A 25563-nucleotide genomic window follows, 5' to 3' on the forward strand; every position below is an offset into this window, starting at 1 on the left:
CAACCCCCGGGCCTCGGACCGGTACCGGTCCGTGAGTCGTTTGGTACCGGGCCGCGAGAGTTGAGGCTCGGGTGTGAAATGTATGGTTTTCAGGGTTTTTATCGGTTTTTAGCGTTATTTTGTTATCGTTTTTATCGTTAACTCGGTTTTCCTGGGTCTTTTCACGTGTGTTATGAATAAATCTTCTTTTTTTCGGTACGGGTACTAGTTTTATTTTGTTGTATTTATCCGCGACACCTTAAAGGCCGGTCCGTGAAAATATTGTCGGGCATAAAGCGGTCCGTGGCGCAAAAAAGGTTGGGGACCGCTGCTTTAGACTACAAAGATGGAATTGCACCTGATTAAAAGGTATCACATGGACTCATGCAGTAAATGTCTGAATACTGTTTCTAAATGTTAAGTTAAAAAAATAATCATGCAGCTGATCTAGAATGTCCTATATCTACCTTCATGCATGAAGAGCGTTTTGCCAGTGAAAACTTTATCTGACACAATGATGCGTCCTGGACTGAAGTGAGGACCGTCCAAACCGCTCTCTCTGCACATCTTTGCCAACAGCTCTGATGGCTTCAAACAGTCTCTCCAGGCATTGTAACCCTCACTGACAGACAACAAGGAAGGAACAGTAAATACTTCAGTGCGATGGATTCATTGAATGCAGAGTTGTAGATGGATATAAATGCCTGGAATTTCTGCTCCTTTAGTTGAATTTGGTAGTTTAATGTAATAGAAAAAAAGTAATGTAACTATGAGGTAGGATGGTAATTTATTGAAGTGACCAAATGGAATAAATAACTTGGACTTTGATCTGAAAGAGTTCAAACGTCCAGGCTTACAGACTATACTCAGCAGGGAGTCCACAGGTGCCTCTGTGTTTGCTGTAATATCGGTTCTCAAGGTCAATGCGGGTCTCTCCAATCAGATCGTCCCCTCCCACCAGGTCGTGGTCATAGATGAACACTGACAGCAGAGACTCCTGAGGAAGTGTTGCCTGCATCTCAAAAGATCTGGAAGAAGGAGAATAGAAGAAGTCATATTTAAAATGTGAGACAATTCCTGAGAAGTTTTACCAGTTATTTACCTTCCAAAAACAGGGTTTAGCTGTTTAGGAATGTAGTTGTCTCTGTCTTTGATTTCATTTTTGCCAAGTCGTAGAACAATGTAAGGGTCCGCCTTCCCATCCGGGTCGGCTGGGTGCAGGTTAGAGGCCTGGAAAGAGAAGGGGTATCATAAAAGAACTCACAAACAAGTACTAAAAGTAGTACTATTAAGGGCACTATTTGTAAATTATTATGTTAATTTTTTTTTAAAAACTTCCATTATAAAATATGCTATAGTTCAAGATGTCTGCTGCTTATTCTTATTATTTCAGCTGCTCCTTTTAGAGGTCACCAAAGCATCATCAACAGGCAAGTGTAAGAGATGTTCATGCACAGGAAGGGGAGAGTACAGTCCTCCTTTAGGTAACGGGGGACTGGGAATCAGGGATTGACCTTTTGTCTGAGTGTAAATCTTGAGGAAGACTGTGAGAGAGATCCTCCCGCCCTCGCTGTGGTGTTCACAGTCGGGCTTTTGTGGTTGTCAAGTGTTGCAGTGCTTGTTTGGGCTGTAAGGACAGCCTATATTAAAGTACTGGTTGCTTACGAAAAGCTGCAGTTTGAAATGTAATTAGGTGCTTTGCTACAGCTTTTAATGAACTTGGTGCTGAATGCTATTTGGCCTCTGAATATGAGACCAGATGGGTTTAGCAAATGTGGTGACAGTTTTAACGAAGGTACTTTTGTGTAATACCAGTTTTCATCACAGAGTGGTGCAGCTAGTCAATGAGCCTAAAGGAATAGAGGTCCTAATGTGATTGGTCACTTTCAAAACAGTGACACCACAGGCTCTGTGATGGACAGGTTCAGTGTTAAATGGAGTTAGGCTGCGGGAGTAACATAGGCGCTGTTTTAAACTGCATTTGTTTGAAAAATGAAGCTTTGAGAACAGAGCTGATGTGAGAGCCTGAATCTCCGGCATCGCTCGCACAGCAGGCACTCACATGTGTGGTGGCTTCTTTGAAAACTCAGGCTGCTGAGTTCTCCAGGTTGTTAAATTTACCTCAGGGGAATTTAATTGTGTGGCAATCAGAGATGGGCAGTCTGATTACTTTTTTCAGGTAACGAGTAAAGTAAGGGATTACTACTGCAAAAAAGTAATTAGATTACTGTTACTTTCCTGTAAGCATGCTGCGTTACTGCGTTACTAAACCGCGAGAGTCTGATGACAATGAGGTACGAGCGTGCGACGTGCGTGGTAACAGACGTGTGCAGATCAACAATGGATAATATGGAGTGCAGGAGAGAGTACGACCATGCAGCGTTTTAAGATTGGAAGTAATCACATTACTTTGAGTTTGATTCTGTAAAAAGTGACACAAACATTAGCGTCTGCTGTTCACTCTGCGTGGGAAGAAAACGTCTTTCTACAGAGAAAAATTAAACTTCAAATCTGCTAAACAGGTGACAATAGATGTAAGAGCTGCTGAATGTCTGATTTGATTTATTTTTTGCTGTGTTTTACTTGCATCTATTTGAAAGAGTGCAAACAGATGATCAAATCAAACAGCTGGCTACGTTTTCTTGGCACACCTGTTAAGGCAGCCACAAACTGATAAAATGATGATAATCTCCAAAACATGAGCGGACAGGTCGTCAGATATGGACTTGAGCATGTGTGACTGAATGTCTCTGTGCCATCTTCGTTGTCTGTTGAAAAGCAATGCAACAGAAACAGACCTGGAAAATACTCCCTTTGAATCCAGGAATCCAAAGCAGGTTGTTTTTCGCACCGGTACAGCCCTCACATTCTCACACTACTTTATGTTAGCAGCTCCAGTATGATGGATGAATGATGGATTATGCAGAAAAAATAGAATTGGGCTGAAAGGTCTGTTGCTATATTACGTAGTCAGGTTGTGTAACATATTTTTTAAAAGTAACTAAGTTACTTTGAAAATGAGTTATCAGTAAAGTAATGGGAATACTTTTTGGAGAAGTTATCAGTAATTAGTAACTAATTACTATTTTTAAGTAACTTGACCAATAATAATAATAATTTGCTTGTCATTATGTTTTTTCTTGCATGCGACTTTTGACATAATTAAGTCTGCAGAAGCACTTTGAGAGCGAAGGCAGACGTAACTACACATTCAGGAAGTGCTTTCAATCAGGTCCACACAGAAAGGACCTAGACCAGTTTAAACCTCTAACGTTAGGCGATGTACTAACTACTGTATCACGTCAGTCTCACTAAATGCTGCTCTTTTTGTTTCTCAGTACAATGGAAAACTTTTCTACAACTTTCAAGTAAAACATTCCAAAGAGGACTCAGCAGAAAATTCCCATGTGAGCAGGACTCACACAGACAATGTAAACCCGTATGAGAACTTGGACTGGGCTGTTGGGAGGGATTCCTCTGTTGACTCTGAAGCTCCCAGTGTCTATTGCTTCATCCCAGTCCTCCTCCTTCTCCTCCTCAGCGAGCTTATAGAGGCAGAATCGACCCTAAGAGACAGCATGAAGATTTATGTGTAGATATGCTAGTTGTTAAGCAGTACCAAAGTAGTACCCACAAAGAACATTACTTAGTATCTCACCTTAAATTTTCCAACAAACCTCTCCTCATTTGATCCCTCTTCCTCACTGGCTTTCCCTCGGAACAACTCATATGTTTTCACCCAGTCATCAAAGGACCCAAACTCTGACTCCAACTCCTTGTTGTACAGCTGCAGAGCCAAGATCAGAGTAACTCAAGCTTTTCTTTCTAGCATATGGTACCCCTTTTATTCTTTGGTTGGATAGTAAACGCATAACAGGGCCTGGTAAACCTGTACAAGAATTGTATCATCTCTGAAAAAAATTACCTTGAGTGTAGCTAATTTGGTATGGGGACTGACGCTTGTTCCCTTTCCTTTATGTTGCCTCTTCTTCTTATCTCCATCAGACTGGCTGCTGACTGATGAAACAGACAAGGCATATAATCATATTGAAAATGTGACTACAGTATTTAACAGCAGGTAACAAAGTGAGCCACCGAGTTTAGTTAAGAAGTGCCATGCCCTGAGCTCAGAACTGTCCTATTCACCAGAAGCAACAGTTCAAAAGTTGTCTGTTATTTAACGACATTTGCAGTCATTCTCTTGCAGGGATTTTCAGAAGAACTTGTCACATCTTTCAAATGCTGCCATCTTAAATATCCAGTCATACCAATCAGATCATGCAGTGAGAGGACCACATCCAGTAACATCATAAACTAGCCAAAACAGAGCTGCTAAAACCTGTCTGCAGGATCGTAGCACCAAAACCAGACAGTTCCCAGAACCTCAACTCCCAGAAAGTAAAAATGACCCTCAATGACACGGCGTTGTATCTTTTTTCAAATCTTTTTGTCTCTTTTTTTGCAGATCTTAATCCTTACCCAAAGATTCTAATCCATCGCTGAGCAAGCTGTGGTACGACAAAGCTGCAATGCACAACAGTGTGTGTGGGTCAGTGGGGAAAAAAGGGGTGATTATTTCTAAAACCAGTGCGTACCAATTGATATTTCCCAATTTCATGATTTTTAGGTTATCGCAGAAAACAATACTTTGACACCAAGTTTTTGACACATTATCATTTATTTTTCTCTTTTTATGTTATTATAAAGTATCACAAAACGATCCCTGTCTCGTGGCTTAAGCTGGAATGTGAACAGTTCTCAGATGCTGGGAGAATTTAGCTAATGCTGATACAAAGATGAGCTTCTGCCCCTGAACCACAGGCAGGAAGACTGTTGGATTATGTGAAAATGATCATCCAACAAAGTTTTCCATTATAATTTGAACAGTGTGAGGAACTGTAGTATATGTAAATGTGATTGATAAATTCCAGTTGTCATGCTAGGTGTGCTAGGCTCAGTTTATGGGGCCTACCGTGTTGCTAGAGTCTGTCCACTAGTGACTTGAGGTGGAGTTGCTGTGTTGAACTCCCACCCACCAGACGTAACTGCAAACACAACCCCTGCACATTGCCTGGCTGCTCCAGTTTTAATGATTTTTGCTATTGGTTTTATCGCAACTATTTTTAAAAAGGCACACAGCTTCAAATCAGTCAAAACTTTTAAAACAGTTAAAAAGTCAAAACTTTTATTGTCATGTCAAGTATTTCTGATGGCCTGACTGTCTTACAGCAGTGTCAGCAGCTTAGCTGCAGTTCACACTTTTCATTGTTTTTAACATTTTGTTTCACTTCAGCTCTTAGTATGGTATAACTTCCCTCTGTTCATGATGGCTGGCTCACGGACCAACAACATTATGAACAAGAGTGGCCCACAGACCGACTGTAGCACATACTGCTTCAAGACGGTAGTGGACACCGAGTTGGGAAGAAAGAGGAGAAAAGAAACCTGTCAGATCACCATCCAGTTTGTCAACAATACAGGGGTGAAGATTTGGAAGTGTTAGGAATCCTGAGTTTGGTTTTTGGAAGATCTTACCATGGCAGATAAACAAGTCAGAGAAGCTCTGTGGTCTCAGATACAGGAAACAACAAAGATGAAGACGAAGGTGCACTTTTGCATTATATATGGGTTCATTAACAGTCAACAGATCTCAGTGATTCAATGAGTTTCATTTGTTTAACCTCAAATTAAAAAAATAAAAATAAATTCAGGACATTAAAAAACTACTATTTAATGCTCTAAATGAAAGTATAGAAAATATTAATTTGATGTCAACCACGAAACAAGGTATCATTACTCTGTTACCTAAACCTGGTAAAGACAAGAGCCTAACCCTCCTCTCTGAGATTGATTTGAGAAGATGTAAGTTATTACTGGGAGATATCATGTCAAAATGCTCACTAACTGCTGAGCGTTTGGTCTTGGCATGATGGAGGCACAGCTGGTGGTGGAGCAGGTGCAGGGAGCTGGAGAAACTGCTGGACTAGGCATAACGTCAAACAGAAGTGTTGGCAAACCTTCTCACGTGGTCTGGTTCCTCGCCTGCACAGCTGCTGGGTTTTTTTCCCCCTCTCCTGTCCGGAAATGTATCAGAATTGTTGTCTGAAGGTCAAAAAATGCCCAACAGATTTATTTTCCCAAGTGGACCATTTGCTATAATGGTCTTCTTGATAGTCATATTTTGTTAGAACTTTTAGGATTTTTGAGGTATACAAATTTAAATTGAGATTAAACTGGAAATGGAGTAACCAGGCTACATAAAGAGTTCCACGACTCCACCTCAAGTCACCACTGTGCAGACTCCGGCTCCAAAAATGCAACATGGTAGCACCTATAAACTGAAAATGTTGGCTTCAATTTTGTGGGAGGAAATGGAGCTGTGTTCTCATTTTTTATATAGTCATTGGTCCAGACACTTAAGATGGTGGGTCAAAAATACTTTTTTCTCACAATCAAATCACAAGAAGAATGGCTCTGAGAGTGGTTAGAGGCTATTTTCTGCACATTATTCAGTTCACACAAGGCACATTTCTGAAATTGTTCCTCGTCTATTGTAGGGTAAAGATCCTACAATATTCCAGAGAAAACCTGAACACTCAGACCATCCACTATGAGCAAGTACTTAGCAACAATGGGGTGGAAAAACTCCTTTTCAACAGGAAGGAAGCACTGATAGAACTTTGGGAGGGGCAGCTCTGTTCTGCGGCCGGTTGGGATGAGGGGAAAGAGAAGACAGCAGAGGGAGACAGGACAAAAGGCACACTATGGGAGAGAGACAGTTTAATAATTACTAATATCGATGTAAACGTCCAGAAGTTGTCTGTAAACATGTGCAAAGTGAAAAGAGTGATCAGACCCCAACTATAAGCTTTATCAAAAACAAAGGTTTTATGCAAAATCTGGATACCATTATCCTGAATCTAAACTGGGAGAGAGGAGAGGTATCTTATAAGATTGAGTTTTTACCCAATTTGACGATGTCAGATTTTTCAATTTTCCAAAGTTTTGGAAACTGTGTCACTCACACCTTGCAAAATAGGGAGCCAGTCCTCTAATACTGACCCTTGACCCTGAACAAAACACAAGCAGCTGCTCAAAAAGCACTGATCATATGTACCTTTGGAGACCTCGGAAAATGGAGAGTTGTCCCGTTGTTTGATCTGGAACATAATCAGGGAAGCATATGTTCACATCACATTTTAAAATTACTTAAATAATTGTTTGATCTTTTTACACAACAGCCCAGCAATCTTAGATACCTCTCTCTCTACTGAGGCGTAGTATTTGGACCACCAGTCGATGACACTCTCAGCTGATTCATCTGCGATAGTCCGCTTCCTGCGTTTGGTGGAACGACTACGAGTGGACTTTGCCCTGCTCTCCTGGATTTAAAACATATATACACATTTGAAAAATGTATAGAGAGCATTTTATGTGACTGACAGAAAGATTTTTTATTGTGTGAACTAACATTCAACTTTTTCTTCCTGGCTTCTTGCTTAGGAATGGGTGGAGCAGGTGGTGGAGCGGGTGGTAGGGGTTCATGCTCTACAGTGATCCGGAAATCTTGGTTAGCCACTGCTACAGCCGAACTAGTCTCTGGAGAATCCTGTGACCGTCCTGGTGGACAAGAGGCAGCTTTTAGGATGCTGTCATGTGAACCTACTATTGAAAATATCCTCAAAAGAAAATCTTTGTGGAAGGAATATGTAAGAGGGAAAAGGACAAACGGCACATTGACACATCAGGTAATTCAGTCTGTCTAGGTTGACCAAAAAGGGTATTTCTATGACGTGAACCACAGTCTTTAATTGTCCTTTAATTAAATATGAATGAAATAATTATTCCAAGCAAGTTGTTAATCCAGCACTTTGAGTCCTTATGCGTGCTTTGTACAAGATGGTCAGTTCTACAGGAAAATGTAGTGGCTGCTTTTGACCCTCTACAGCCATCAGTGAAAATAATTGCAATGCCATTGTTGTTGGGTTTTTACCTCTTTGTAGTCATTTTGTGGTTCATTTATATTCTTTTAAGTACTTTTTTGTCAGGTGATCTTTTCCACAGTCTCAACAAAATACCATCCTCTGCAAGACTGCCATTGTTCTCCATAATGCATATGGATCATAGCTAGTTGATATAATATGCATGTCGTAACAAATAGGTTCAAGGTTCAAGGTTCAAGGTTCTTTATTTGTCACATGCATAGTTATACAAGTATAACACACAGTGAAATGTATCCTGACACGCTCCTCGACATGTGCAAAAGGGGGGGGGGGGGGGTAGAGGAATAAATAATTATGCAATGAACAAGTACACACACTAGCATTACCCTCAGCACTGTGTCGCTCTAATGTCATGGTAGGTCCAGGGGTGCTGATGTCTTTGGGTGGTTTGTGTGTCTGTACGGGTGCAGGAAGGGCTGGAAGTGAAATTGGTTTGAAAGCTTTGAGGTTGTTGATGATGTGGTTCCCAACAAGCGTGCTGCGACCAAAAGCACGCCAGTCAACAACCGTGATACTGAGCGGAGGATGGAGATGTTCATTTTCTGGTAACTCCTACAGAACAGTAACAGAGTATAGGTTTTTAAGTTGTACACAGTTCCAGGGTTGGTTTTTTCACAAATTCAGTAAATGCAGAAATAGGTCAGTATTTCCTCATCACAGCTGATTCAGTTCAATTTATAGACCACCAAGTCACACCGCCTGTCACCTCAAAGCACTTTATATTGGTAAATACCCTTCAACAATAGAGAGAAAACCCAAGCAGTCCTGTCGTGGTCTCTGGCTCCAGGGTTTTGAGATTTGAGGTTTCTTCTGTATATCAACAGATTTGTATATTTGTATATTTCTTCTGTACACTACACTGTACTGTTTAAAATGGATCTAATTCCTAAATAGTTTACTGAATAATACTGAAAGTCTGAACTTCAATCACATCTTGATTATTTGAAAATCATTGATACAAAATTACGAAAAATCGGTCACTGTCCTGAAAATCAGTACCAGCCCTGAGTATTGGCTGGGCTCCAGTTTTAAAATGTTAGAAATCTGTTTGTCTTACCAGCTCTATGGCATCAACAAGTGTGGTGAAGTTTGGGTTGGACTTGTACTTCTGAATAACAGAAGAGCGTAACGTTTTACCAGCACACTCTATAATGACCTAGAGAAAGACAGATATTAAGTAAGCATATTGTGATCCTGGACACCAGCATATCAGGTCCTAGAGAGAACACAGATACATTGTAAAGATTGTGTTTGTACCTGTGGCCTATCCACAGACAGAAGTTGGACTTTCTTCAGTTCCCTCAGACCCCAGAATAATACCTATTGAAAAAAATACAGTTTTTATATATTTATTTTGGGGGGGAGTGGTGAGGGTTACTAGTCTCAAATCCAGACACGTGCACACATTCGTGTACTCAAACCTCTAGTCTGTAGGTGCTGAGGACAGGCCTGATATATGCAGGAACTGTGTAGATGCCTCCATCTTGTTCCTCTAAGTCTGGCAGACTCTGCTCTTCAGAATTTGAGATCTACACAATCATAATAAGATAAGATTTCAGTCAGGAGTCACTCATGCAATATTATATTGGAGCATGTATGGTTATTTAAAAGACTCTGACTGACCTGCAGCAATTCAAATGCAGCCAGCAATTCTCCCCCTGGCTGGCTACCACAGTGCAGAGCATTGTACTGGAGAGTTGGAGGTGTGTAGGGAGCAGAGGATAGACAGACCTCAGGCACTGCCACTGTGGCACCCAGATACTCAGCCTTTCCCTGCGCACACCAGCGGGCAGAGTGAGCTCAGAGAGGGGAGAGTCAAGCAGGAACATAGCTAAAAATAATAGTTCAAATAACTTGATTGAATCATTTATTTGAATTAGGGATTACCAGTGCGTCATCATCGTACACCTCTATGAGGACATGTGGTGGCTCTCGCTGGATATACTGCAGATCTCCACTCAGCAGCAGATGGCTCATTGGCAAACACTGATTCCATGTAGGACTGAGAGTCTGACTGATAATCTGACAACACAGTATCACCAAGCAAATCAGACTTGGACAAAACCAGCTTGAAAGCAAACGAAAGCATCTCTAGATCATCAAGTGACATACTACAAAAGACCCCTAAAAGTATTCCGTATTATCAGACACCCTAAGATCTTAGCAGCAAATTCTGGAAGTCCGGGAAGGTCCAAGTTGGAGCCTTCATGAAACAGAATTGCTTTTCCAGCATATCTTCAAATGTTGAGTCAGACTGGGGTACTTGGATTTGACATTTATAATATGGCAGGGCACATTAACCTACCGAAAGAAGCCAATCAGGACATACTGCTGCCATGAAGGAGTATTTATGGTCTGCAAGAGTGTTTAGGTAGGGATTATATCTATTATATTACTTGTAGTCACAGCTGAGGCTACATAGTCCCATACACATCTGTAAAGCACTGTGTGTCCATATTGAAATTTTAACCTTCTGACCACCATCTGGACATATTATAATGAACCACGTTATCATCTATTACCTAATTATCATCTTTCCACAAATGGAAACACATGTTAGAAACAGACAAAATATACTGCTCAAAAATATTAAAGGAATACTTTTTAATCAGTTTCTAGATGCTTCTTCAGTTCTGAGGGCAAACAGCAAATGCCTCTTGGGCTTCATGGTGCCAAATCTGGGACGCTCTACCAATTGCTCTTAGAACTGAAGAAGCTTCTCGGATGAGAGGTGAACATCTTCAAGAAACTTAAAGAAGTCTGGTCGCTTTTCTTTCCAAGCTCTTTAGATTGCCATGACCTGCATGATGAGAACCTTTACAGAACTGTTGCATCGTTTTTATTTCCTTTTATTACTTTGGTTTCTGGGGTCTTTGAAATCAGCCCTCTGTAGGTCGTGGCATGTTTTTGGTACTAACACATTACCCAGTCCATATTAGTATAGATACCACATTATTTTTCCCAGTTGAGATCTGTTTTCTAAGTGTTCCTTTTTTTTACACACACACACACACACACACACACACACACACACACACACACACACACACACACACACACACACACACACACACACTCACTTACATTGGTGATTTGACTGTGTGACTGAAAGGTGACTCGAGCAAAGGGATCTGACAAGCCAGTGTTGTCAGCAGCGATCAGACCACGAGCCTGATACATGTGGCACCTCAACTGGAACTGATGCTGCTCTGCAGACACACAAACACAGCTGGAAATGTAAAACCTTAAGGATGAACTGCCTGGTCCAGAACAAAACTGAAAGTTTGTTAAAAAGTTATTGTTAGAGTTTACTAGAGCTGCAATGTCAACTTTGTCTCTAAATGGTGGGTACACATAAATTGCTGTAGTTGAATTATTTCCATGTGTATTACACGAGTTTTGCTTTCAGAAGGAAACATTTAATTTAATGCAGTTGAGTTGTCATGATCCTCCATTCCTCCTGGTACTCCTGCCATCTCTCCCTCGGCTCTCTCTTTTCTCTCTATCTGTGTATGTGCGTGTATGTGATAACCACACCACATCTTTCAGGGGCACGATCCCCCTGGGTCTCCTCCTTCTGACCAGTGACACACCTGCAGTAATCAACTCACCTGTTCCTCATCTGACGTTCCTTTAAATACAGAGGACGTTCTTTCAGCCATCGCTTGAGCGTTAAACCAACTGCAGTAGATACTCACCTCCAGTCTGTAAGTCTGTTTACCTATTTCCATGTTCCCCTTTTCCTCAACCATCCTCTCTTCTGTCCAGGAGACTGATATGTTTGTCTCATGGAGGGTTCTGTTGAGAGGAGAGAGGGGAGAGGATTCTGTTTCACGGTCCTGTTTGAAGACGGAGGATAAATCTACCGGATTATTGTAAATAGAGACTGTGGATTTTCCCCCTTTTGATAGACACTGTAAATAGTACCTGCACTTCACTGTAAATAAATTCACTGAACTGGCATCCTGGGTCTCGCTTTTGAGTCCGTCTGCTCGAAGGTTATGACAGAGTGCTTGGACTCAGCAGACTCTACTACCTCAGTAGTAGAATGGGAGGCAGAGCCTTCAGTTTTCAGGCCCCTCTTCTGTGGAACCAGCTTCCAGTTTGGATTCGGGAGACAGATGCTATCTCTACTTTCAAGATTAGGCTTCAAACTTTCCTTTTTGCTAAAGCATATAGTTAGGGCTGGACCAGGTGACCCTGAATCCTCCCTTAGTTATGCTGCAATAGACGTAGGCTGCTGGGGATTCCCATGATGCATTGAGTTTTTCCTTTCCAGTCACCTTTCTCACTCAACATGTGTTAATAGACCTCTCTGCATTGAATCATATCTGTTATTAACCTCTGTCTCTCTTCCACAGCATGTCTTTATCCTGTCTTCCTTCTCTCACCCCAACCGGTCGCAGCAGATGGCCCCGCCCCTCCCTGAGCCTGGTTCTGCCGGAGGTTTCTTCCTGTTAAAAGGGAGTTTTTCCTTCCCACTGTCGCCAAAGTGCTTGCTCACAGGGGGTCATATGATTGTTGGGTTTTTCTCTGTACCTATGAAGCGCCTTGAGGCGACTTTTGTTGTGATTTGGCGCTATATAAATAAAATTGAATTGAATTGAATTGAAAATTGAATTAATTCCGTTCAGCACTCTCTTGCCCAACAGGAAGCTCAGCTGGTGAGCGTCTTCCAAGCCCTGGTCAACGACGTGCTAAGTCTCCTTTTTAGGCTGCATTGTTGTGAAAGGACAAATTAGGGCTGACCCAGCAAAGATTCAGACGATAAATGATTGTCTCACACCAACAACCATCGATATCGTGTCGGATTGTGGTCCTCAGTTCACCTCCAGTATATGGAAAGAGTTTTGCACTGTCCCGGGACCCCTGGCTAGTCTTTCATCTGGTTTTTACCTGCAGACCAGCAGCGAGCTGGGAGCTTCCCTTCGGTGTGTGGTGTCCTCCAATCCTTTCACGTGGAGTTCCCAGCTAGCTTGGGTTGAGTATGCCTTTTACTCCCTAATGTCATCAGCTACTGGGCTCTCATCGTTCAAGGCTTCCCTGGGGTATCAGCCGCCTTTGTTTTCAACTGTTGAAGGTGAGTGCTTTGTACCTTCTGTTGAACACCATCTCTGCAGGTGTCAGTGACTTTGGAGGGCAACACAGGCTGCTCTGCATCAGACCAAAGAATTGAATAAAGAATGTGTCATCACAGGACTACTTACCAGGTCAAAAAGCATGGCGTCACCATGTGACTCACCATGACTCCCCTAAATGGCCTCCTACTACCAGGCAGCACACTTAGCCTTCATTCCTAGGTGTAAGCTATGCGAAGACCTTTGCTCAACTTCCTGTGGAGGGATAGACAGCAGGAGTGACCGCCTGATCTGTACAATAAATGGCACTTGTAAGTCACCAAATTGCCATTTGGGACCACCGGCAACCCTTGCTGTGACACTTATTCCTCACAGCGACGGGTCCCGGACCACTGAAAGGGGAATGAAGATGTGTATGAGTTTGTCCATCCTGCCTTTTATGTGGACAACTGTCTCCAGTCTCTTCTGACTCTGCATCAAACTAAACAACTCCTGGACAAATGGAGAGAACTTCTGGCTACTGGAGGATTTGAGGTATAACAGTGAGCCAGTAATGTTCCTGAAGTGGTGTCCCACCTGCCTACCACCACATTAGCTCCGGCTGACTCTTTAATCAAGCCAATGATGAAAGTCAATGCTTGGGCAACGCAGTGATTGTCCCAGTGATACCTTGGGTTATAACCATTGCCCAGTCTTCCACACCACACCAATGTGGCCAAAATAGAGGAGCTGGGATGAACCTCTCACAGTACCCTTCTTGCCACTTGAATAGAGTAGAAGAAGGAGCCGACAGGACCTACCTTACCAAGGTGAAATATGCCACGAGTTACAGAGTCACCAACTCTCACTCTTGAGGTGCATGTGTTCTGTGACACATCAGAAAAAGCTAATGAATCTGTAACTTATCTGAGGATCACATGTTTCCATGGAAATATTCACACTTCACCCGTGATGGCCAGATCCCGTGTCTCTCCTCAAACGAAGTTGTCTTCTTGGGCTCGGTGCTGCTCTGACTGGAGTACAGGTGGCTAAGACTCTCAAAAGTGAGCTCATGGTACCACTGCAGATCATCACCTTACAGACTCATTACACTGTTGTGCTGGTTTGGTCTGAGTCCTGCTGTTAAAAAGTCTTTGTCGAAACTGGAATTACTGAAATTCATCACAAGGACAAAACAGCCCTGGTCTTCGTGTTGATTGCTTCAGCTCCTTCACCATCAAATAGGCCGGAGGCACAAGAAGAAGTGCCTAACCACCAGCTGTGTAGACCTGGACTTACTGCTGAGTCTTGACTCAGACTCTGTGTAGATTCATCTCCTGTCAGGGAACTGAAATATAGTCATATCATAGTACCAGTTTCTTAGGTGTGACCAAGTTGTCATCATTATGGCCATGGTCTCTTAGCTGCCAAGCTTATTCCTCTGCTTCATATGCAAGATGAGATGTCCTTGTCCTAGTACAACAGAACGTTTTGGGGTATGATGTGTATTTGCTGCTCAAGGGCCCAGTAGCCCTTGGTGAGTCATGGGACTGCCCCTGAGCTGACTGGTGTGACTTATCAGTGTGTTTGGTTTTTATCTACACCTAAGCACTTTTATTTAACATTCACACACACAAACACACTATAATGGATACATAGAAACACACGTCTGTCATGAATTTAGATTAATGTTAAAACAGTTGAGTCCGTGACAATTAGTAAGTAAGTAAGTAAGTAAGTAATTAGTAGGGTTGTGTTTTTAATGAATTCTATGAGCCATTTGAAACACTGGTTTCACTTTTTAGACCTGGAAACTATGTACATGTTTTCCATGTCTCTACATATCATAACCCAGGAAACTGTCTTGTCAGTATGGACTGATTTCTGGTTCTAGGTAGGGATCAAAAGAAATGGAAAGCCTGTACACTGCAAAAGCACAATACATAAAACAAGGTAAATAGACACTGCAAAAGTTAGCTTCAGTCTCACCTTTGCAGTGCAAGTGTGTGGGAGGGCTGTTGGCATCAGCGCCCCCTGTAGCTGGAGTGAATCCTGCAGGCAGGTTATCCAGCATGTGGCTAGAGTCCCTGCAAGCTCCAAACCACAGATACACATCCAGTTTCGCTTGGACTGATAAGCCTGTAACACGCTTACCTGGAGGCTGCGTGCACACAGACACACACACACGCACACACAGAGATTATTTTTCATCTGGAAGCCTTCCTACAATGGATAAGACATGTTCTGCGTATGTGAGTTTACCTTGAGAAACAGGGTTATGACCTTGCCACAGTTAGTTCCTCGGGCCTCCTGCCTGCTGGAGTACAGCAGGTCTCTGGTTCTAACCCGGGCGTATGCAACTCGCTTGTTGTTGCTCAGCAGCCACACAAACATGTCTGGAACTGTGTGCTGGGGCTAGAGATTGTGAGGATGTACATGTGTGAATGAGAAAAGTTGTCATATATAAGGCAAGTAAAAGAAAAAAATTAAATTTCAAAATTCACACTTTTTCCTGTGCCTGCATCCCAATTTTGACTTCAATTTTTCCATTTATTTTACCTATATAGTACAACTTCACAGCATCAGTCATCTGAAGTTTCCTTATATCACAAGACAAACACTCTGCAATGTCAGTGAGCGAACCAGAACCATCAGACGAATCCCTGTGACAACAAACAGATACAAACCTCCTCCACAAGAAAGCGGAGTTTATGTGTGAGTTTTGTTGCGTCCTGTAGCATTTCTTTCACACCACCAGCTTTTTTCTTCCTCCCTACCAGGGACTGTGCCTCCCCTATCATACTTTCCTGCAATACACATACATCCATTGTTGTATGCAGTGTTGTATAAATGCTGTGTACTTGTTAAGATTGTGTAATGCACATTATGCATATGAAATACTAAACTGCAAATCTGGTCGCACCTGCCCAGGAGTTGTAAATAAATATCTTACATACTGGACATTTTTGCCAACAAACATCTATATCCAAAACAGTTTAAGACTGCAATATGATTGAAATGTATTATAATTTGTGGTCTGTGAGACTTTTTATTCATTTTGCATAGGTACAGAGGTAAAAGCAGACAAAAGTTAATTGAGATGTAAAGGACCGCTATAAGAATTTTACTTAGTTTTCCTACCAGCTCCTGTTTACACATGGTCAGGCGTTTCTTGTCCAGCTGTGTTAGATAAGTCGACTTCAGCTCAGCCTTCAACTTAGCCTCCGCTGCTTCAATGAAACTCCTGACAAACAGCCAAAAACATATTTAGCACAAACAGAATATGATTTTTTTTTCCAGTCCTCTCTAGTTTGCAGTGTTGACTAAGACTGCTGCAAAATGCCTCTTCAGTGAAATGTTAACAATTACTGAGCTTTCAAAACTAAAATAAAATAAAGAAAAGAAAATGCGTGCTGACAGGAAGAGAAAAGTCTGTAATGAAGATCTTGGGTTTCTCAAAGAGACTGTAGTTGAAAAAGCTCAGGATCTTATTGTTTGCATTTTGTTTAATAAGGTGGTAAACTTGGAAAACCTGCCTGAAACATTGCTGTTATTTCCCCAGTCAAAAAACCGGTCAAGGTAGGACAACAAAAACAGAACCATAGGGTGAATGGTAAATGGACTGGTACTTATATAGACTGGTTCTATCTGAGCACTCAGAAAACTTTACACAACTTGTCTCGTTCACAAGAGCACTTTTTTCTATGCAAGTAGTTTCTGTCTAACATTCACACACATTCATATTCAGATCCATTGGCGAGAAACCTGGGGTTAGTATGTTGCCCAAGGACATTCTGCATACAGACCGGAGCAGTCAAGGATCAAATCACCAACCTTCCGATAAGCAGATGACCTGCTCTACCTCCTGAGCCACCCAACAAAGTGTGAGTCACAGTAAAAATAGTATGCAACCTACATGTGACAAGTATGGCTGGGGTTCTGGATGTGAAAAATGAATTTTACCCATTTTGGAATAACGCTGTAATATGACAAAATGTGAAACAAGTGAAGCACTGTGAATAGTTTCTGGATGTGCTAGTGACTTTAACCTCTATTGTACATCCACTTTAGATTCAATTGCTGTACTTGGTAGCCTGGATTAATAAAGACGTTTGCAATGTGGAAAAGAAAGCACTGCATGAAAAGGCTCATTGTAAATAAAAGGACTGCTGAGCACTGTAGGCTGTGCGTGCGTGTGTGTCTGTGCGTGTCATGCTGGGTGAAATAACACAGACGTATGTTACAGTGGTGCCCAACTTCCCAGCAAGACGATGTCAGACTCATGACCTCTGCAGCGGATTAAAGGTGCTGACACAGATGATGGTGGAGCTGCCTGCCATGTATCAGGAGTAGGTGGAGGTGCACCAGCAGCAGCTGGACCAGGCCGAATGCCAGACAAAAATTCTGGAAAATCTAATTGTTCATGCTGGCTCTCCAGCAGTGCCACCCCTTCACCCAGGCTCTGCAGTGAGGCTCCACAAGATGGGGGAAGGAGATGACACCTGCCCCAGTCATTTCAAGAATGGTTTAGGTCATGGCGCAGGAAAGCCAGTGTCCTGAGGGGGAATGGTCGCTTGGCAGCTGTCAGGGGAGACCCAGGTGGCAGCACTCAGCAAGCCTGACAACAAGGAGGTGATTCCCAGATGTCTGTTGGGCAATCCTGGACCAGCTGTGCCTCACCTGAAGACCACCGCCATCAGTTCTGGAAATGGGACCGAGGGATCAGACCTTTGTGTTGCTCTCACCGGTGATTGTCCGACACCGACCTTGTGGAGGATGAAAGCGATGATTCGCTCCAGGAAAGATTTCCCACTAGAACGATCTTGTGACGACACTCTAAGCTCAGCCTTAGATCAAGCGATGAAAATTGATGTTAGTTAGGGCTGGACCAGGTGACCCTGAATCCTCACTTAGTTATGCTGCAATAGGTGTAGGCTGCCGGGAATTCCCAAGATGCACTGAGTTTTTCCTTTCCAGTCACATTTCTCACTCACTATGTGTTAATAGACCTCTCTGCATTGAATCATACCTGTTATTAATCTCTGTCTCTCTTCCACAGCATGTCTTTATCCTGTCTTCCTTCTCTCACCCCAACCAATCACAGCAGATGGCCCCGCCCCTCCCTGAGCCTGGTTCTGCTGGAGGTTTCTTCCTGTTAAAAGGGAGTTTTTCCTTCCCACTGTCGCCAAAGTGCTTGCTCATAGGGGGTCATATGATTGTTGGGTTTTTCTCTGTATCTATTATTGTACGATCTACTGTACAATATAAAGCGCCTTGAGGTGACTGTTGTTGTGATTTGGCGCTGTATAAATAACATTGAATTGAATTGAATTGATGGTCAGATGATGTGCACTGACATAACCCTGACATTTTCACATTTTGTGTTTATTAGGGACAGACTGTATTGAGACAACACTACACAGAAAGAGCACACCCAGTTATGTCAAAAATCTGCTGGGAAATTTTTTTCCAGGTGGCTCATTATAACCTGATGTCTGGTCACATGGGATATGACAAAACTCCGGATAAAGTCCTGGCCCGATTGTCTTAGCCAGGCATCCACGGGGATGTGGTGGACATCCTATCTGGAATGTCAGCTGGTGAACCAGTCAGCCATTCTGAGAGTGTGTTTGTGCCCATTACCAGTAACGGAGGTCAAAAGAATCAACCTTTTGGGATTTACTTACCAGGATGATTGAGCATGTATCAAGACACTGAACTGAGGTCTGTTAGCTGTCCCCCCACAATCCACTGGGCATTTTTGACCACTCAGGCCAAGTCTTTTTTGTCCTGTGCGGCTGCCATACCCCACAGTCGTGCCGTGGCAGAGTATGCTCTCGATCACGGCTCTGTAAAAGTACTTGCGCAACTGGGGTCCTATTCAGGACCAGGATGGATGATGTTCTGTTCTACTCTCACCACCTGAGGCAGGTTGGTGAGAAAGTCCCTGATCCATGGTATCCAGGTAATAAAACAGAGAGCAGCTCTCAAGCTCCACCACAGTGTCGGGGATGTTGTTATCTCGGTGACGATCACAACACAACTGTCCAGCCGGATCTCGTCTGGCTTGCGCGGGTCCTGGTATTGGCGACTAAAAGGATGGGGAGAGACGGTCTGTATGGGTTAGCTTGTTAGCTAGCACGTAAGGCGCTCCGCTTGCCTCACTTCTCACTGCGGTGTCTCCTCCGTCTCTTGAGCCACAGAGCGGAAATGGTGAAAATCTCTTCCATCTGTTGTAGCTCCAGTGGGATAAAATCCTGCTTCAAATGTACGAATTGGATATTCTGTTTGTTAATTTTTAGTAATTCTGCCCTCCCATACTGTCTAAGTGCCCAGCCTACAGTTGTCCAGCCTAGAAGTAATAAATGCAATTCATATAGGCAGGAATGCTTCGAGGAACTCCTTAATCCTTTCTGTAGAGGAAGCAGAATTTGGGGATGAGTGGGATGACTCGTCTATCACTGCCCATCACTGGGGATGAGGTCACTGAGTTAGTTAAACAACTCCTTGGTGGCCAGGCCCCTGGGATGGATGATGTTCCCCCTGTGTGTTTCAGGAATTTGGGGTTATGGGCCATTTAGTCCCTGTACAACCGTTGCAGGAGCTTGGTCTCCAACATGGAAGGATGGTGTCATTATGAAGACATTCTAAGCTTCAATTCCACGGACAAAGTTAATGTCTGTTAAGTCTGTCATGGCTTAAAATGTGACAATGGAGTTTGAATGTCTAAAATTAGAACAATGACAACCATTAAGTAAACTGTATTTGCTGTAGGAGTTCTATTCTCAGTATTTATTGACTTGTAATGTCACATCACATTTGCTGCTATGCTCTGTGCTATAGAATAATACATTTTTATTCAAATTTAAATTCCATATTTAAGTTGATTGTTTGGCCTTTATTTTCCCAGGAAGTGAACCACGGGAGACACTTTAGAAATCAAAGCAGTCAGCTCACAAAGTAGCATTAAAAAGTTGCTGTGATTACCTGGCATCTGCACAAAAATCCTGGAGGACAGATTTCATCAGGAGCTCGGCTGCAGGATCTGACTTTCTGTGGAGCTCCCATGCATTTGTCACCCCCTCCTCCTGCAAGACATGAAGATGAACGTCTTGATGCATTCTCAATCATCCAGGAAAGTAAATCTCCAAAGGTTGATTCTGTTCATCTGGACGTAGCGTTTTGTGGGAGAAATGTTTTGTCACTCATCCAAGTGACTTCTTCAGTCTCAGCTGACTGCAGGTTTCCCCAAACCTTATAAACAGTACATTTGCATAATGACTGAAACCAGCCCACTGAAGGAACAATGAACATCCTTGATAAAGGGCTGAATGTCGGACTCTGTAGTTTTCTCTGGTCCCCTCCCCAATCAGACCAGGAGTGACATGTTTAGCCGCATGTTCTCCTTAAATTGCTGGCTGTCTGAGTGGTGTCCCAGAAACGATGTGGGCTTCATAGATAATTGGCAAACCTTCTGGAGGAAACCTGGTCTTGTTAGGAGAGACGGCATCCATCCCACTTTGGATGGAGCAGCTCTCATTTCTAGAAATATGGACCAATTTATTAAACCCCCCAAAATATGACTATCCAGAGTTGGGACCAGGAAGCAGAGTTGCAGTCTTACACGCCTCTCTGCAGCTTCTCTCCTCCTGCTACCCCCCCAAAAACCCATCTCCATTGAGACTGTGTCAGCTCCCAAAAAGACAAAAAACAAACCAAAAACCAGCAATAAAAAACTTAAACATAAAAAATCAAAAAGAAAGAACAATACAGAATCCACATGTGAACCAAAGAGTAAAACAGTGAAATGTGGATTATTAAATATTAGGTCTCTCTCCTCCAAGTCTCTGTTAGTACATGACTTAATAATTGACCAACAAATCGATTTACTCTGCCTTACAGAAACCTGGTTGCAGCAGGATGATTATGTTAGTTTAAATGAATCAACACCCCCGAGTCATTCTAACTACCAGAAACCTCGAAGCACAGGCCAAGGGGGCGGTGTGGCAGCAATTTTTCACACCAGTCTATTAATTAACGAAAGACCAAGACAGACTTTTAATTCATTTGAAAGCCTGATGCTTAGCCTTGTCCAACCCAGCTGTAAAACTCAGAAACCAGTCTTACTTGTTATCATCTATCGTCCACCTGGGCCTTACACAGAGTTTCTCTCTGATTTCTCAGACTTTTCATCTGATTTAGTGCTCAGCTCTGATAAAATAATTATTGTGGGTGATTTTAACATCCATGTAGATGCTAAAAATGACAGCCTCAACATTGCATTTAATCTGTTATTAGACTCAATTGGCTTCTCTCAAAATGTAAAAGAACCCACCCACCACTTTAATCACACTCTAGATCTTGTTTTAACATATGGCATAGAAACTGAACATTTAACAGTGTTTCCTGAAAACCCTCTGCTGTCTGATCATTTCCTGATAACATTTACATTTACAATGATTGATTACACAGCAGTGGAGAGTAGACTTTATCAAAGTAGGTGTCTTTCTGAAAGTGCTGTAACTAAGTTTAAGAATATAATCCACCCACTGTTATCATCTTCAATGCCCTGTACCAACATAGAGCAGGGCAGCTATCTGAACGCTACTCCAACAGAGGTCGATTATCTTGTTAATAATTTTACCTCCTCACTACGTACGACTCTGGATACTGTAGCTCCAGTGAAAACTAAGGCCTCAAATCCGAAGTCCCTGACTCCGTGGTATAATTCTCAAACACGTAGCCTAAAGCAGATAACTCGTAAGCTGGAGAGGAAATGGCGTGTCACAAATTTAGAGGATCATCATTTAGCCTGGAGAAATAGTTTGCTGCTTTATAAGAAAGCCCTCCGCAAAGCCAGAACATCTTACTATTCGTCACTGATTGAAGAAAATAAGAACAACCCCAGGTTTCTCTTCAGCACTGTAGCCAGGCTGACAAAAAGTCAGAGCTCTACTGAGCCAACCATCCCTTTAACGTTAACTAGTAATGACTTCATGAACTTCTTCAGAAATAAAATTTTTATCATTAGAGAAAAAATTACCAATAATCATCCCACAGATGTAATATTATCTACAGCTACTTTCAGCACCATTGATGTTAAGTTAGACTCTTTTTCTCCAATCGATCTTTCTGAGTTAACTTCAATAATTAATTCCTCCAAACCATCAACGTGTCTTTTAGACCCCATTCCTACAACACTGCTTAAAGAAGTCCTGCCATTAATTAATTCTTCAATCTTAAATATAATCTATCTCTAAATAAACCTATCTCTAATAATTGGCTATGTACCACAGGCCTTCAAGGTGGCTGTAGTTAAACCTTTACTTAAAAAGCAATCTCTAGACCCAGCTGTCTTAGCTAATTATAGGCCAATCTCCAACCTTCCTTTCATATCAAAAATCCTTGAAAGAGTAGTTGTCAAACAGCTAACAGATCATCTGCAGAGGAATGGCTTATTTGAAGAGTTTCAGTCAGGTTTCAGAGCTCATCACAGCACAGAAACAGCTTTAGTGAAGGTTACAAATGATCTTCTTATGGCCTCTGACAGTGGACTCATCTCTGTGCTTGTCCTACTAGACCTCAGTGCAGCGTTCGATACTGTTGATCATAATATCCTATTAGAGCGATTGGAACATGCTGTAGGTATTACAGGTACTGCGCTGCAGTGGTTTGTATCATATCTATCTAATAGACTCCAATTTGTTCAAGTAAATGAAGAGTCCTCTTCACACACTAAGGTCTATTATGGTGTTCCTCAGGGTTCAGTGCTAGGACCAATTCTATTTACATTATACATGCTTCCCCTAGGCAGCATCATTAGAAGACATAGCATAAATTTTCACTGCTATGCAGATGATACGCAGCTCTATCTATCCATGAAGCCAGGTAACACACACCAATTAGTTAAACTGCAGGAATGTCTTAAAGACATAAAGACCTGGATGGCCGCTAACTTTCTGCTTCTTAATTCAGATAAAACTGAGGTTATTGTACTCGGCCCTGAAAATCTTAGAAATATGGTATCTAACCAGATTCTTACTCTGGATGGCATTACCTTGGCCTCCAGTAATGCTGTGAGGAACCTTGGAGTCATTTTTGACCAGGACATGTCCTTCAAGGCACATATTAAACAAATATGTAAGACTGCTTTCTTCCATTTGCGCAACATCTCTAAAATTAGAAATATCCTGTCTCAGAGTGATGCTGAAAAACTAGTTCATGCCTTCATTACTTCCAGGCTGGACTACTGTAATTCTTTATTATCAGGATGTCCTAAAAACTCGCTGAAAAGTCTTCAGCTAATCCAAAATGCTGCAGCAAGAGTACTGACAGGGACTAGGAAGAGAGAGCATATTTCTCCTGTTTTGGCTTCCCTTCATTGGCTTCCTGTTAAATCCAGAATTGAATTCAAAATCCTGCTCCTCACTTACAAGGTCTTAAATAATCAGGCCCCATCTTATCTTAATGACCTTGTAGTGCCATATCACCCTATTAGAGCACTTCGCTCTTGCTCTGCAGGCTTACTTGTTGTTCCTAGAGTATTTAAAAGTAGAATGGGAGGGAGAGCCTTCAGTTTTCAGGCCCCTCTTCTGTGGAACCAGCTTCCAGTTTGGATTCGGGAGACAGACACTATCTCTGCTTTCAAGATTAGGCTTAAAACTTTCCTTTTTGCTAAAGCATATAGTTAGGGCTGGACCAGGTGACCCTGAATCCTCCCTTAGTTATGCTGCAATAGACGTAGGCTGCCGGGGATTCCCATGATGCATCGAGTTTTTCCTTTCCAGTCACCTTCTCACTCACTATGTGTTAATAGACCTCTCTGCATCGAATCATATCTGTTATTAATCTCTGTCTCTCTTCCACAGCATGTCTTTATCGTGTTTTCCTTCTTTCACCCCAACCGGTCGCAGCAGATGGCCGCCCCTCCCTGAGCCTGGTTCTGCCGGAGGTTTCTTCCTGTTAAAAGGGAGTTTTTCCTTCCCACTGTCGCCAAAGTGCTTGCTCATAGGGGGTCATATGATATGATTGTTGGGTTTTTCTCTGTATTTAATATTGTGCTATCTACTGTACAATATAAAGCGCCTTGAGGCGACTTTTGTTGTGATTTGGCGCTATATAAATAAAATTGAATTGAATTGAAATTGAACTGAATTTTGCTGTCACACCGAGACAAATCCCGCTAGTGGAGCTGATCACAGCCACAGAAACAGCAATTCGTAACAACAATGTTGCAGAAGTGGAAGCAGAGCAACTACGGACGAAGGTTTCGCCCTGTCTCAGCAATGCAAAGCCCCCAGCATCCAACATCACCATGGAGGAGAGGAAGGCACTCACATCACTTAGTAATGACAACAACATTATCATCCTTCCGGCAGACAAGGGTAGGTGCACAGTATTGCTAAACCAGAAAGACTATCATGAGAAGATTTTGTCACTACTCAGTGATGAAAATACTTATGAGCCCCTGAAACGAGACCCAGGAAGTGGCTACAGGAAGAGGGTGATAGACTGTCTGAAGCAGTTAGAACAAGACAAGGCTATCGACCGGACCTCATACCACAGGCTGTACCCAGGGGAGTCTACACCAAGTCTGTGTGGTTTACCGAAAATACATAAACAGGGTGCACCTTTAAGACCGATTGTCTGCATGATCAACTCTGTCACCTATAACATCTCCAAGTTTCTGGCTTCGATCCTCAACCCGCTGGTGGGCAGCTCTGAACACCACATCCAGAACACCCTGGATTTTGTTGAGAAGGTGAGAGATGTCATGATGGAGGCAGATGAAACCATGGTCTCGTACGACGTTACATCTCTCTTCACTTGCATCCCAGTCACGGAAGCGTTGGAGGTAGTCCGTAAGAAATTACAGGATGACACCAACCTCAGCAACAGGACCGCTCTCAGCATCGACCAAGTGTGTTTAAACTGTGTCTTCATTCCACCTACTTCACATACATGGGTGTGCCATGGGCTCCCCAGTTTCACCCATCGTGGCCAATTTGTACATGGAAGAAGTGGAAAAGAGAGCTTTGCTATCCTACCCTGGAACACCACCAAGCCATTGGTTCAGGTATGTGGATGACACCTGGGTGAAAATCAAATCTCAGGACGTACCACATTTCACGGATCACATTAACTCGGTGGACCGACACATCAAATTCACCAGGGAGGATATGAAAAGTGGCAGGTTAGCCTTCTTAGACTGTGAGATTTCCATCAGCAATGGGGGACATCTGAAAGCTGACGTGTACCGTAAACCTACACATACGGATCAGTATCTAAGGTTTGACTCTCATCATCCACTGGAGCACAAACTGGGTGTCATTAGGACGCTACAACACAGAGCGAACACCATCCCCACTGACACAGCGGCCAGGGAGGCAGAAGAACAGCACATCAAGAAGGCCCTGAGTAAATGTGGTTATCCCAGCTGGACTTTTGTCAAAGCTGGAAAGGCACCTAAAGAAAGCTCCAGCCGATCCAGGAGAGAAGGACAACCGCTGCCCAAGCGAAAACCT

The 25563-nt window shown here is 42.7% G+C and overlaps 1 protein-coding gene across 1 annotated transcript in view; it reads right to left on the minus strand.

Moving 5' to 3' along the window:
• fer1l6 (fer-1 like family member 6) overlaps positions 1-25563 on the minus strand; it is a 56470-nt gene that overhangs the window by 4724 nt on the left and 26183 nt on the right. Inside the window, exons 16-37 of the mRNA XM_063497649.1 lie at positions 20027-20127; positions 16181-16283; positions 15727-15846; positions 15302-15454; positions 15029-15200; positions 11067-11191; positions 9870-10004; positions 9606-9755; positions 9404-9511; positions 9240-9302; positions 9040-9138; positions 8309-8534; positions 7451-7599; positions 7239-7358; positions 7097-7139; positions 4459-4503; positions 3905-3996; positions 3638-3766; positions 3402-3545; positions 1082-1209; positions 837-1007; positions 447-601 (exon numbers count right to left, since the gene is read on the minus strand). Of these exons, the coding sequence (XP_063353719.1) occupies positions 447-601; positions 837-1007; positions 1082-1209; positions 3402-3545; positions 3638-3766; positions 3905-3996; positions 4459-4503; positions 7097-7139; positions 7239-7358; positions 7451-7599; positions 8309-8534; positions 9040-9138; positions 9240-9302; positions 9404-9511; positions 9606-9755; positions 9870-10004; positions 11067-11191; positions 15029-15200; positions 15302-15454; positions 15727-15846; positions 16181-16283; positions 20027-20127 (2731 nt within the window). The remainder of the gene's footprint in view (positions 1-446; positions 602-836; positions 1008-1081; positions 1210-3401; positions 3546-3637; positions 3767-3904; positions 3997-4458; positions 4504-7096; positions 7140-7238; positions 7359-7450; positions 7600-8308; positions 8535-9039; positions 9139-9239; positions 9303-9403; positions 9512-9605; positions 9756-9869; positions 10005-11066; positions 11192-15028; positions 15201-15301; positions 15455-15726; positions 15847-16180; positions 16284-20026; positions 20128-25563) is intronic.

The sequence above is a fragment of the Pelmatolapia mariae genome, linkage group LG16_19 (assembly GCF_036321145.2).
Source record: "Pelmatolapia mariae isolate MD_Pm_ZW linkage group LG16_19, Pm_UMD_F_2, whole genome shotgun sequence".
Classification (NCBI taxonomy): Eukaryota; Metazoa; Chordata; class Actinopteri; order Cichliformes; family Cichlidae; genus Pelmatolapia; species Pelmatolapia mariae.